Below are 12646 nucleotides of genomic sequence, written 5' to 3'. Positions count from 1 at the left end.
TTTTGAGCTGGACCTGGGTCAGCCAGTGGGTCACCATGATGAATACAAACACAGGGAGCAAGCTCTAGCCAGGGAGCCCAGTTGGTTGGAGCATTGTCCTGTTATGCCAAGGTTGCGGGCTCAGTCCTGATCAGGGCACATACAAGAATCAACTAATGAATGCGTAAATAAGGGGAACAACAAATCATCTTTCTCAGAGATTTCTCTAAAATCAATAATTACAAAATAACAGGGAGCAATCCTATGATTGGGTAAATATAAAAGTGCTACTGTGATGTGCTGGCTGCAAAGGAGAGGTGCACGGTGCCGGGGGAGGGTCTGGCCAGTTGGGCCACAGTCCAAAGGACCCAAGGGAAGGGGTGGGGGTCTTTCAAGGAGTAAGAACTGCATGTGTCCAGCCCCAGGGTGGTGTCGGGGGCAACTTGGGCCAAGTTATGCAGTGTCTTGGCCCCTCAAAAGGGGCTTTACCCCAAAAGTAACAAGAGCCTTTGCCAGTGTGGCTCAGTGGCTGGAACATCCATCGTCCCTGTCACCAGGTTGTAGGTCCAGTTCCTGGTCAGGGCACATACTTGGGTTGCAGGCTGGTTCCCTGGTCTGGGCATGTACAAACCCCGGTCTGGGAGGCAACCAATCGATGCTTCTTGCATTAATGTTTCTCTCTCCCATCGATACTTACTGGCCTTGTAACCTCTCTGGGCCTCAGTCCCCATATCAGTAAAATGGAAAGTTACAGTACCTGCCTTATACAGTACATAAGAAGAGCTCAGTCAGTGCTAGCAGCTGTTCCCTCCCAAATACCTGCTTTTAGCTTGGCTCCTCCTCCTGCAGGTCCCAGCTCTAACATCATCTCAGCAAGGCCCTCCTTACCCACCTGCTCCGAAGGACCTCTGACTCTCAGGCCCATCTCCCTTATCTGTGGTCTTCAAATATATTTTTAGAGAGAGGGGACGGAGGAAGAGAGGGAGAGAAGCATTGATGTGTGAGAGACACATCAACTGGTTGCCTCTTGCACACCCCAGCTGTGGACCTGGCCTGCACCCCAGGCATGTGCCCTGACCAAGAATCGAACCTGCAAACTCAGTTCACAGGTGGGCACTCAATCCAAGTCCCACCAGCTGGGGCTTATCTGTGGTCTTTATAGCACTTAACCACAACTAGAAGTAGTTTGCTTCGCTTATTTATTCATTTCCCCCGCCTCTTCTGCTAGAATGTCAGCCCCAGGAGGGCAATTCTGTAACCCCAGAGCCCAGAACAGAGCACTGGCTCATGTTTAAGAATCTGATGAGCTCTGGCTGGCGTAGCTCAGTGGATTGAGCACGGGCTGCGAACTAGGGAGTTGCCAGTTCAATTCCCAGTCAAGGCACATGCCTGGGTTGCAGGCCAGGTCCCCAGTGGGGGCCATGTAGGAGGCAACCACACACTGATGTTTCTCTAACTCTCTCCCTCCCTTTCCCTGTCTAAAAATAAATAAAATCTTTAAAAATAAAAAAAAAATCTGATGAAGGAATGATAATAATGCCATAAAGCAAACAATTCCCTCTCCTTGCCTAAGCTTTCCTGTCTGTGAAATGGGGATAATCATGCCAATTTTGTATGGTTGTTTTAACGATGAGCAAAGACTTTTTTAAAAAAGGAGGCAGAAGGCAGTGCACAGGGAGACCCCAAGTGGCCCAGCTGCCCTGGGGAGCAAGCTAAGAAACCCTGATTGGAAACTTCCCAAGAACCCTAGGATGGGGGGATTGTCAGCACTTGCTACTGAGAAAGAATCTGAGGCTCAAAGGGGTGGAGTGACTGGCTTCCAGGTCACAAAGTCAGTCGAGTAGTCCTGCTGTTTTTGCTGTGGCATCTGCCCATGCTCTTCCCATGCCCACTGGCACAATGACATCTTCAAGACACCCCCTCTACACCTGTTGAGATTCTTCCCTACATAAGCACCATCTCCTCCAGGAAGCCTTTGATTGAGCCAGGACATTCCCTGTTGAGGAGTTTCAATTGCAAATTAGGTTCCCCAGAAGGCATTTACAGTTGACCTTGAACAGCTCCCAGGTTAGACGTGCTGACCTCCTGTGCAGTAGAGGCTCCCTACACATACACATGCAGGGATTCCCCACCATGCAGTTTACCCTCGAATAACATGGATCTGAAATGCGTGGGTCATTGGAAAAATCCAGGTGTAAGTGGACCTGCGCAGTTCAAATGGGTCAAAAGCGTGCTGTTCAAGGGCCAGCTGTATTAGGGCATTATTGAGATGAATACCTGCTTGGGGGAGGAAAGGAAGGGAGCAGAATTGAGCAGAGGGAGGGAGGGAGGATTTATCTGTGATATAACAGTAGTGGCTTCAATGGACCCCATAATGAATCATAAATCAGGGGTTTGAACTTCAGGCTTGTTCATAGTTGGGAGAAGGCCAGGCCTTTGATTACTCTTCTCCCATTAGATCGACATTGGATGTGGGCTGTACCTGAGGGTCAGGGCGCTCCCAGGCAGTGGGGCTCCTTGTCCCACGGCACTCCCAGCAGCTGGGGGGTGTGGGGTGGGCAGGGTGGTGAAAAGGAGGCTATAAACTCTTCAGTCCTGCCTCCCAGATCCATATCCAGACCAGAGGTGCTGGGCAGCAACAACCACACCTAAATCTCATGCTCAGATTCATCCATCCAAGGCAGGATCTAAGGAGGCTCTGAGCCAGGCTCCCTCTGAAATTCCCCACAGCAGTCCTCACCTGTGCAGCCATGTATAGAACTCAGCATCTCAGCGTCCCAGCCCAGGAACGCTGCTGGAAAGGGCCACATCTCAGCCAAGAGAAGGTGTTGATGACAGTTCATGTCATTCAGTTCTCAGCATGTGACAGGTTCTGGCTGAGCATATCCCCCCATTATCTCATTCATGCACCCCCCACCCCCTTGAGGTAGGGTGTTTTACCAGGAAACAGGCTCAAGAACAGGAAGCTGTACACCTGCATCTGGACCTTTCTAGTGGTAAGGAGCTGAGCTAAGACCCCAAAATCCAGGAGCCATGACTGTGCCAGAATAGTGTTTATATGAACACTTAGGGTATATTCTGCCATTTGCCCTTTGGAGAGATACTCTCTTCACCCCACCAGCACTTCTGGGGTTGGCGCTGCTTCAACCCCTTCCCTTCCAGAGTCAGCACTGGCATGGGCCTGCATGTTGCTGCCTGCTGGGGTGCCTAGGAGTTTGAGTCTTGTGGATGAGCCGAATGCCCCCCCAGTCCTCCTCCAACTTGATGTTCCCCTGCTGCAGGGCTTGCTGGATGGCGAAGGCAAGTGTGTCGAAGGCCAGGTCCACGTTGCAGTTATTTTTGGCTGAGGTCTCCATGAAGGCCATGCCCAGGGAGGCAGCCAGCTCCTCTGCCTCCTGGGCTGAGACACAACGGGCATTCTGTAGGTCACTCTTGTGGCCAACCAGCAGGAAGATTGCCTTGTCCATGCCCTGAGTGGCCACCACCTCCTGGTGCCAATGTGGAATGTGTTCAAAGGACTTCCTGTTCGTCACATCAAAAACCAGCAGGACACCCACCACATTCCGGTAAAAAGACCTGGTGATGCACCTGATGGGATTGAGGAGTAAGTTGAGAGGCTATGTTTTCAGGACACCTCCAGAGGCAGAACCTCCCCTGCATCCACTGAACGCCTCCCCTACTTCCCCAACACCCATTACAGCTCATTTCACACTACCTTGGGCTTCTGTTCCTGGACTCTGTCTCTCTCCGAAGACACCGAGTGCTTCTCAGTTAAGGGGCGAGTTTGACTCACTACTCTCCTGACAGTCCTCCACTCCTGGAGGAGGCCTCGCGTTTTCCTGTGCGGAGGTCGGCTTCCCCATGCCCTGCCTGGCACACTCCTACACATCCTTCAAGGCCAACACAAATCTTTCCTCCTTTCCCATTTCTTTGACCTCCCGCCCTGTGCTCCTGTGCCCCCCGCCCCCAGCACCCACATCACTCATCCCTCCACGGTTCAATGTCGGGCCCTTCTCCCTTGTCCCCAAAGCCTGAATGTTCCTCTGGGGTCTGTGGTGGTGGGAGGGACGACGAGGTCTCAAGCACCTGGCTCAGGGGCTTGGCCACCCAGCTGCATCTGTCAGGTGAATGGCTCAAGAGTGAAGGACCCGAACCCCAGCGCAGGGACACCCAGACCTCTATTTTTGGGCCAGTGGGGCTGACCCCTCTGAGGGATCTCTGGGGCCAGGGAGACCGGCATTGATCCCCGAACTGACGTTCCTCACCTACTCATTTCTCTCCCCCTCTTCCCCCCTCCACCCACCTCATATCCACAGCACCTGCCCCATCCCGCACCTGAAACGCTCCTGGCCCGCGGTGTCCCAGAGCTGCAGCTTGACCCACGGCCCGGCTCCCAGCTGCAGCGGGCGGCTGTAGAACTCGACGCCCACCGTGGGCTCGGACTGGAGCTCCGCGGCTGACGCCGCCGTCCCGAGCGCGCCCCCCACGTAGCGCCGCAGCAGCGATGTCTTGCCCACAGCCGCGTCCCCCAGCAGCAGGATCCGAAACTGGTAGTGGCAGCCTCCCGCCTCCATTGCCGGAGTCTCGCGTCCACCCGGTCCGGCAGTCATTGTCCAGCCCCGCCCTGCCGAGTGGCCGGGAAGGTGGCCCTGCCCCCGCCCAAGACGGCTGCTAAGCGACCCGTCACCAGCACGTGAGGGACTATGGAGCCTGGGTCGTTTTCAGCCCAGGAGGCCTGACCCCGGGGAAGCTGGCTGGTGGAAACACCTAAGTCACTTACTCTTTGAGCCTCAGTTTCCTCTGTAAAATGAGGGTAATGGTAACCCCCTCCTTCACGGGTTGAAAAGATTAAACTGAAGTCCGGAGGAGGCCTGGGGAGGACCGATAACCAAAGAGGAACCGGCCTGAGACTACCTGTGCTGGAGCGGTCACATCATTCATTCACCTGCTGCGGCCCCGCGGCCCAGGGAGAGGATGGGGCACAGGCTGCTACAAAAGGCAGGAAGGACACAGACGACCGTGATCGCGGAGGGAGTGCATTTGGCCTGGACAGCTAACACTCATGAGGCCAGATGGCCCATTCTTTATGCTTTGTGGGCAGCAGCCCTTTGAGAGGGGGCTCAGAGGTACGGCCTGTCTTAGGTCTGGGACTCACATCCGGGTTTGTCTTCTTTTAAAAATGTATTTACTGCTTTTATAGGGAGAGGAAGGGAGAGACAGAAACACTCATTTGATGTTTCACTTATTTGTGCATTCATTGGTCGGTTCCTGTATGTGCCCTGTCCCAACGGAACCCACGACCGTGGGGTATTAGGGTGATGCTCTCACCAACTGAGCTCCCCGGCCAGGGCTGTCTCCCTCTTTATTACCCCCCTTGACATGCCACAAAAGGGGACTGCAAAGTAAGTCCCAAGAGGACAAGGACATGGTGGGCAGTTCCTCTTCCGAGATCCACTGCCCCCTTTCCAGTCTGGACTTCCGGCAACCCAGAGCATCAAGGCTAGACTTCTGTCCAGTCCCAAACAGGCAGATTGCTATCAGTTTAACTATCAGTTTTGGCAAATTAGCAGGGTAGGGCGGGGGTCCTCACTATTTCAACCGTCACGTCATCACATTTCCTCCTCACACAACTTCGTGAGTAGGTGTTATCCTGTCCATGTTTACAGATGAGGAAACTGAAGCTCAGAGAAGTTAAATAACCAGCCCAAGGTCACTCAACAAGGAAGAATGAGACTACCTTCTAAGTCCACCAAATGTCAAGGCCCTTTGACCTTGGTCAAATGCTTGCTACCATGTTTGCTATTTTTGTTTCTGACTGAACAGGTCAGGGATCTGAAAAGGCCCAGGTTTTCTTCTGGCTAACTCTAAACAAATCAGCGAGAAGCCAACTGCATGGCAGAGCCCGAAGGGACCCAACTCTGCCTGCCCCTTATTCCAGGAGTTGGAGCGAAACCTGACAACCTAGGAACCATTAGACACCAAAAGGAAGGCTGTGTGTGTTGAGAGGGATCCTCACCACCAGCTCTGCCCAAGTGCAGAGAACCTGACCACTCCCTCCTGCCTCACCTACTCCTCCATCAGGGTGTTCTCCCCATCTCGCTCAATTAGGCTGGAAAATATTTTAGTTCTTGCAGATGCCCCCAGTCCTTCTTTACCTACCACTGGGGCTCTGAGCTCCAGCCAAGCTGAGCATCTTTCCTCTTCTCAGCCCTCAGCCAGAACACTCCCCTTCTACTCTTCAGAGGGCTAACACCACAGTCTAGATTCCTGCCCTTGGGAAGTCCCTCTGAGACTGGCCAATGGGGTCACATGCCCTTTTAATTGGCTGTAAAGTCTGTCCCCCTTTTCAGTGTGAGCCCCCTTGGGGTAAGGACCAGTGGTTGAATTCTCAATGGGTACAAAATAGAAACTCAGTAAATATGTAGGGTTGAATGAATAAATGAAAGTGGAGAAGTGCCATTCATTCCTTAATTCATTCATTCTGTCAGGCAGTTGGAAGAGCAAGACTTGCTCTATCCACAATAGAGCAAGATTTGAGGAGGTCCAGGTCAGAGACCTCTTATAGGAGGTGATGGGTCTCCAAGTACAATGGGAGCTGGGATGGTCAGGGAGGAAGTGCTGCTGGGCAAAGGCAGAGAGGCATAAAATAGCTTGAAATGCAGTTTGAGCCCAGCCTTCCCAGAAAGCTTTATGGTCAGCACACAAAACGGGGAAGTGTACTGTCAGCATCAGCCCCCTGGAACTTCCTCTCCCAGACACTGTGGGTTGGGGTCATGCGCCTACCCCTGACTGCACCTAGCACTTGAATCTGGATGTCAGCTGACCTCTGTGACCTGGGGGCAAGCCTTCTCCCCTCCCCACTCCTGCTTGCCCTTTTGCTAAGTGAGGCAAATTGTGATGCCCACCTCACAGGGCAGTTCTGAAAAACTGGGTTGAGAAATCAGTGATTTGAGGGCAGGTTAATGACTTCATCTAAATGTTTTCTTGCTTATTTAAAAAATATCTTTATTGGGGTAGAATTGGCACAATACACTGCACCTATGAAAAATGTACAATATAAGGAGTTGTGACATACGTGTACACCCATGAAACCATAGCCACAGTCGAGATAACGAACATTAATCACCTCCAAAAGTTTCCCCATGTCCTTTTCACACTCTTCTCTCCTGACCCCCATTCCCAGGCAACCACTGCTTTGCTTTCCCCCACTAGAAACCATTTCACATTTTCTCGAAGCATATGTAAATGAAATCACAGTGTATAGTGTTTGCTGGCTCCTTTCATCAGCGATGTGAAGACTCATCCATTCTGATGCGCATGTAAAGTCTGTTCCTTTTTATACTGAGAAGTATTCCAGTGCATGAATATACCAGTTTGTTTACCCAGTCCCTTGTTGAAGGGCATTTGGGTGATTTCCCACCTTTGGGCATTACAAATAAGATCGATGTGAATGTTTATATTCAAGTTGTTGTGTAGACGTGTGCTTTCATTTCTCTTGGGAAATACCTCATAGTGCAGGGATCGAGTAAGACAGGAGGTGCATGCTTTACTTTTTTAGAAACTGACACTGTTTTCCAAAGTGTCCAAAGTGGCTGCACTATTTTACAATCCTGAACACTGAGAGTTCCAGTTGCTGTACTTTCTTGACATCACTTAATGTTGCCATTTAGTTTTTAACCACTCCAGCAGGTCTATGCTGTTGTTATCTCATTATAGTTTTAATTTGCATTTCCCGAATGACTGATGTTGAGCATCATTCATATGTTTTCTTGCTATCTGTTTATCTTTTTTGGTGAGATGTAAATTTTGTGGCCCTTTAAAAAAATTGAGTAGTTTGACTTTTTATTGTTGCATTTCAAACTTTCCTTATGTTCTAGGTAGAAGTCCCTTGTTGGATTATATGTTTTGAAAATATTTTTCCCCAGTCTGTCTCTTGCTTTTTATTTATTTAACAGTGTCACTTGAAAATCAAGAGTTTTAAATTTTGTTGAAATGTAAATTAATAGTTCACTATTGTACTGGAGGTCCCAGAAAAAGAAATAAAAAGCATCCAGACTGGGAAGGAAGAAGTAAACCTGTCTCTATTCTTAGACATGTAAAAAGTCCTAAGAAACTTACAAAACAACTGCTAGAATTAATAAGTGATTTTAATAAGGCTGCAGGATACCAGTCAATATGTAAAAATGAATCCTATATCTATATACTAGCAATGACTATTTGGAATTTGAAATCAACGAGAATAATACTATTTACAATAGCATCCAAATATGAAAAACTAGGGATAAAATTTAACAAAAAGTATACAAGATGCAAGACCTATACACCCTACACACTGAAAATTATAAAACACTGTTGAGAGAAAGATGATCTAAAAAAGTGAAAAGACATACACCAGCCTCATGGACTAGAAGACTCAATATCATTAAGATGTCCATTCTCTCCAAATTAATTCATAGATTCAATGCAATACCAACCAGATCCCAGCAGGCTTAAAAGTAAAAATAGAAATTAGCTGATACTAAAATATATAAGGAATCTCAAAGGGCTGTGAATAGCTAAAATAATCTGAAAAACTAGAACAAAGTTGGATGACTTATCCTTCTCTGTTTAGAGACTCATTAAAGAGCTACGGCAATCAAGCCAGTGTAGTACTGAGCACAGAAACAGACCTGTACACACGGTCAACAGATTTTTAACAAAGTGACAAAGCACTTTGTGTTTCCTATCTGAGTAGAAAAGGGCATAATTATAATGCCTGTACATAGGGTTATTATGCAAAGTCGCGGAGGTAATCGAGCACAGTTTACCGGTACTTAGCACTCGGAAAAGGTACTTAGCTATTAGAGGAAAAGACAACCTTGAACAAATAATACACTCATCCCATGAGCAATCAGTCCCCTCTTCCTAACACGCCCTCCCAGCGCTCCTCTAGAGACAGCCTTAGACAGCCCTCCCCGAAACTCACTCAGTGCCGCCCCCCACCACGCAGGCCCACGGCGGTCTGACCCGAGGCCTTTTCCCAGCTCTGAGAATCTTTCCAGACTAAACTCGAGGGCACGGGGAGTTTGACTCCTGCGTACGCCCAGCGCCCCGCACAGGACGTTAACGGAGTGCCGGCCGGACATGAACGCGGTTCCCCCGCCACTGAGCACACCCTCTGCTTCGTTCCTCCACCGTGAACAGGTGCCCGCCCCGCTCGCTCGCTGGCCTAGGAGCCCGCGCACCGCCCCGAGCCGGAAAGCAAAGGGACTAAAGGAACTATAACTCCCAGCGGTCCTTGCGGTGCGCGGCTCCAATCCTCGCGCGCACGGCCGCCCCTCCCGGAGGCGGAGCCTATATATATTGCGGCACCGCACCACACAGTCCTTTCTCCCGACTGCCGCGTTCACTGTTACTTGTGATGGGCTTCGCGTGCCGCTCTTCCATGTCCATCCTCTACCAGCAGTCCCCCTGCTTCCCTGCCCTTATCCTTACCTCCATCGGCCTCGGTAGGCTGTAGAATGTTAAGTGTGGCAATGAGTAGCCAGGCCTCTCCGCCCCCCGGGCCCGAGGTCCAGAGGGGCACTTCGGCCGCCTGCGCAGGAGAGGAGGGCCGGCGCCCTGGAGGGCCGCGCCCTTCCCCCCCGACTCTTGGCCCGCGCAGCCTGGCGCTCGATTATGACGGGTAAGTAGCGTGGGCGGGCTGCTGCGTGCCCGGCAACTCCGGGCCTTCAGTGGCTTAATTTGGGGGAGGCCGCGTGTTGGTGTCAGCCAGACCTTGAATCAGAATCTGCATTTATATCTCACAGCTACCTGCTGGGTTACCTTGGGCAAGTGACTTCCCTTTTATTATCTGGCTGCACATATTAAGAAGGTCGCCCTGGTGAATATGAGAGCAGGGTTTTCTGGAGGATGGGTTTTAGGATCATTCAGGTATTAAGTGGTAATTGGGGTCTATAGGATCTCCTTTGGCCTTCAGAATGACACGAGTTTCAGTAGGTCATGATGCGCAGGATTTAGGTGAGTTTTAGGGCAGAGCAGAGCTTGAACTGTCCTGTGACACAGTCCCCTGTGGCCCTTATCGAAGCTGCTGCTGCTTCCACATAGCTGCTGCAGTCAAAAAGGAGCCCAGAATGACAGTTTTCCTTGACGGTCGCGGTTCTGTTTGCTGTAACTGATCTGCAACATTTTGGGAAAAGACAGTTTCGATTGTACCTGCCGTTTCTTAGCTATAAACATATCTTTATTAAAATTGACGTTTCCATAGACTAGCTAGAAATGTTGATAGGGTGGCGATTTTCAACCAGTGTGCCATAAGGATTTTTAAAACGTGCAATACCTGCTAGGGCTGATGTGGTTCAGTGGATTGAGTGCTGGTCTGTGAACCAAGGCTCAATTCCCTGTTAGGGCATGTGCCTCCGTGCTGCTTGCTGCTGGGTTCCTAGTTGGCATGTGAGAGGCAACCTATGGATGTATCTTATGCACACTGGTGTTTCTGTCTTTTTCCCTTCCCTTCTGTAGAAGTAAATAAAGGGGTTTTTTTTAACTTAAAAAAAAAAAACCTTGCAAGACCTGTTAGGGGCACTGACCTTTTTCCCCTTAAATTGCAAATAATAATGGGAACAGCCAGTACAACAATAGCCATCCAGTGTGAATGAATCAAAATCATACCTATTTTTTGTGGTATTGGCAAAAACATTTTGGGGGTGTGATGCAGCATTTTAGCAGTTATGTGTCTCGTGAGATGAAAGGGTCTTGGATAGCTTTTGAAGAGGAGAGGATTGAGGCCAAGATAGTGTGGAGGGGAAGATGGGTTGGTTAGACATTCATGGGGAAGTCCAGTGGCAAGTGGTACAGATCTTGGTGATGCTTTGGGTCATAGTCCTTGAAAGCTTAAGGCCTCAATACCAGGATCAAAGGCCAGTTAAACCTTAATGATTCTGAAGACCAAATAGATCATTCACAACAATTGTGTTCTTATCTTAGCTGTTCCAGGTGAAGATTGCTGGATGGCTCCTGCTTTCTGGTGAGTGAGGACCCAAGCCATGGCAGTGATGGAACATAACCACCTCAGGTAGGTTTCTTGTGGAGACTTGATTTGGGTGCTGCCTGGTGGTTCAGTACAGCATGTTTCCAAGGGCTGTGGCTGGTTGTAGCCATGGGATCTCCAACTGCATGCGAGAGCAACCTGGAGAGACTTTGACAGCTCAGGTCAGCATAATACCTGCAGCTGCCACTCGCCTTTCCTATATCATCTCAGGTCCTGGGCCTGAGAGCCTGCTGCCTGAGTCCAGGTGTTTCCATCAATTTCCGCGTGGATGGATATATTGCATCAACTTTGGTTTAGCGCTTTCACACTTTTTCTGCAGGCTGCGTCCACATTTCCTGGCTGTGTCTGGTACTGAAAAGGCTAAGACGTCAGCTTGTTGCTGTCCCTGTGCTTTAAAATAAGGTAAAGTTAGATGCTGCAGACAACCTGACCCTCTGGTTCCCTTTCCCATCGGATCTGTGCACGGGTCTCGGTGGTCGTAAAAGGAGGGAAAGCAACATTGAAGCTGGCCTCACAGCTCTAGCGTGTGGGCTAGTTTCAAACAAGGTTAAATTCTCTTTGAATTTGTCACTTCCTCCCCTGTAAAATCAGATAGAGGGAAAAGTGATGTGTTGGACTCTCTGGGCAGTTGGTATAGCGATGGCTGACTAATAGTTCTGTATTTGGAAGGATGGGATTTGTCATTGGTTTTGTTGCCTCTTGATTGAGCATGCCTTCCTTTTTTTAGATCTGTTATCAGTAAGCTGTCTTCATCTGTGATTAATGATCTATGGAGTTGGGTAAGTGGAGCAGTTGCCTGCTTCATGTGCTTTATTTGTTAGCTTCCAGAGAACAAAAATTAATGCTGACAGTACAGTTTGGTACCTCAAACCATGGGAAGTGGATTCAGTAGAAACAAGTAGTACAAGTAGCTTGGGGCATGTTTTATTTTAGGGTGACTGGTCTGGGATGAAACCTAACCTAAGTGGACATCTATGGATGATAAATGCGGATATGGGACTGAGACCAGCTCTTAGGATAAGTGCCTGGGTGGCACTGATGAATTGGGGCAGCAGTAACACACTGGCTTATACTTTTTTTTCAGGAGAGAAGCTGTGTGGGAAGAAGCTACAAGACCAGTTTGTGAGGGCCAGAACAGAGACCAACAGGAAATCCCCAGACCACTCCACCCACCCGCCATGCTCCACCACCTGCTCCTGGTTCTTGAAACCGGCCTTTGCCCACCCCTTATCTGGGGTTGGTCCCCCATCCATCCTGCCCTGCAGCATGGAGGACTGTCTTAATAAATTATTAATGTAATGAAGTTGTCAGCCTCTTTCTTTGGGCTCAGTCCCAGGAAATTTTCCCAACAGGTTAACTGTAGGTAAAACTGACTGTGGTCATTTAGTGAGTGCTGGTCCTCTTATCTAAATACTTGGTAGACCCAAACTAAATCGTAGTCTCAATCTTCTTGTTTTAAAAAGTCTGACCTCTCGGGACAATATGATTAGTTCCATAATTGCGGTTAGACGTGGTTCTCTTTTCCGAAGCCTAAGACTAGATCTTTGAAGGCTTTTGTGGTATGGATACTTTAATTCAAGTTGTTTCCCCTGCTACCCCCTCCCCCAAGCAACTGGAGCACAAAACTAAAATTTGATG

General features: G+C 49.5%; 1 protein-coding gene, 1 long non-coding RNA gene and 4 other non-coding genes across 8 annotated transcripts; 5 read left to right on the top strand and 1 right to left on the bottom strand.

The window, feature by feature from the left end:
* Positions 1-1844: 1844 nt before the first annotated feature.
* RAB42 (RAB42, member RAS oncogene family) lies at positions 1845-4615 on the bottom strand. 3 transcript variants are annotated; one of them, XM_037057182.1, is made up of 3 exons: positions 4315-4330; positions 3957-4029; positions 1845-3567 (listed from the first exon to the last, which is right to left on the bottom strand). In XM_037057182.1, coding segments are annotated over exons 2-3 (426 nt in total). In that variant the 5' UTR covers positions 3959-4029; positions 4315-4330; the 3' UTR covers positions 1845-3143. The 3 variants fall into 3 exon arrangements, with proteins under 3 accessions (XP_036913077.1, XP_036913075.1, XP_036913076.1); XM_037057180.1 differs by lacking the exon at positions 3957-4029 and having other exon boundaries at positions 4315-4615; XM_037057181.1 differs by lacking the exon at positions 4315-4330 and having other exon boundaries at positions 3957-4051.
* A 4738-nt stretch (positions 4616-9353) lies between these two features.
* LOC118994553 (uncharacterized) lies at positions 9354-12311 on the top strand. Its single transcript, XR_005068079.1, has 5 exons — positions 9354-9643; positions 10945-11032; positions 11328-11410; positions 11736-11787; positions 12093-12311. It is a non-coding gene; the product is annotated as an uncharacterized LOC118994553 (long non-coding RNA).
* Positions 10029-10163, top strand: LOC118994585 (small nucleolar RNA SNORA16B/SNORA16A family). Its single transcript, XR_005068093.1, has one exon. It is a non-coding gene; the product is annotated as a small nucleolar RNA SNORA16B/SNORA16A family (small nucleolar RNA).
* On the top strand, positions 11082-11212 carry LOC118994586 (small nucleolar RNA SNORA44). Its single transcript, XR_005068094.1, has one exon. It is a non-coding gene; the product is annotated as a small nucleolar RNA SNORA44 (small nucleolar RNA).
* On the top strand, positions 11438-11555 carry LOC118994590 (small nucleolar RNA SNORA61). The gene has a single exon (XR_005068097.1). It is a non-coding gene; the product is annotated as a small nucleolar RNA SNORA61 (small nucleolar RNA).
* On the top strand, positions 11946-12019 carry LOC118994596 (small nucleolar RNA SNORD99). The gene has a single exon (XR_005068103.1). It is a non-coding gene; the product is annotated as a small nucleolar RNA SNORD99 (small nucleolar RNA).
* Positions 12312-12646: the final 335 nt, after the last annotated feature.

The sequence above is a fragment of the Sturnira hondurensis genome, unplaced genomic scaffold (assembly GCF_014824575.4).
Source record: "Sturnira hondurensis isolate 20B ecotype Veracruz unplaced genomic scaffold, ASM1482457v3 Scaffold0009516, whole genome shotgun sequence".
NCBI classification, from domain to species: Eukaryota; Metazoa; Chordata; class Mammalia; order Chiroptera; family Phyllostomidae; genus Sturnira; species Sturnira hondurensis.
Note: the sequence above shows the minus strand (reverse complement) of the source record. Positions and strands in the feature narration are given on the sequence as shown.

Coding starts and splice junctions, on each gene's coding strand:
- RAB42 (XM_037057180.1), bottom strand. CDS start 4,589: ATGACTGCCGGACCGGGTGGACGCGAGACTCCGGCAATGGAGGCGGGA. Junction 3,568..4,314: donor GCGGGCCAGGAGCGTTTCAG/GTGCGGGATGGG, acceptor CAATCCCATCAG/GTGCATCACCAGGTCTTTTT.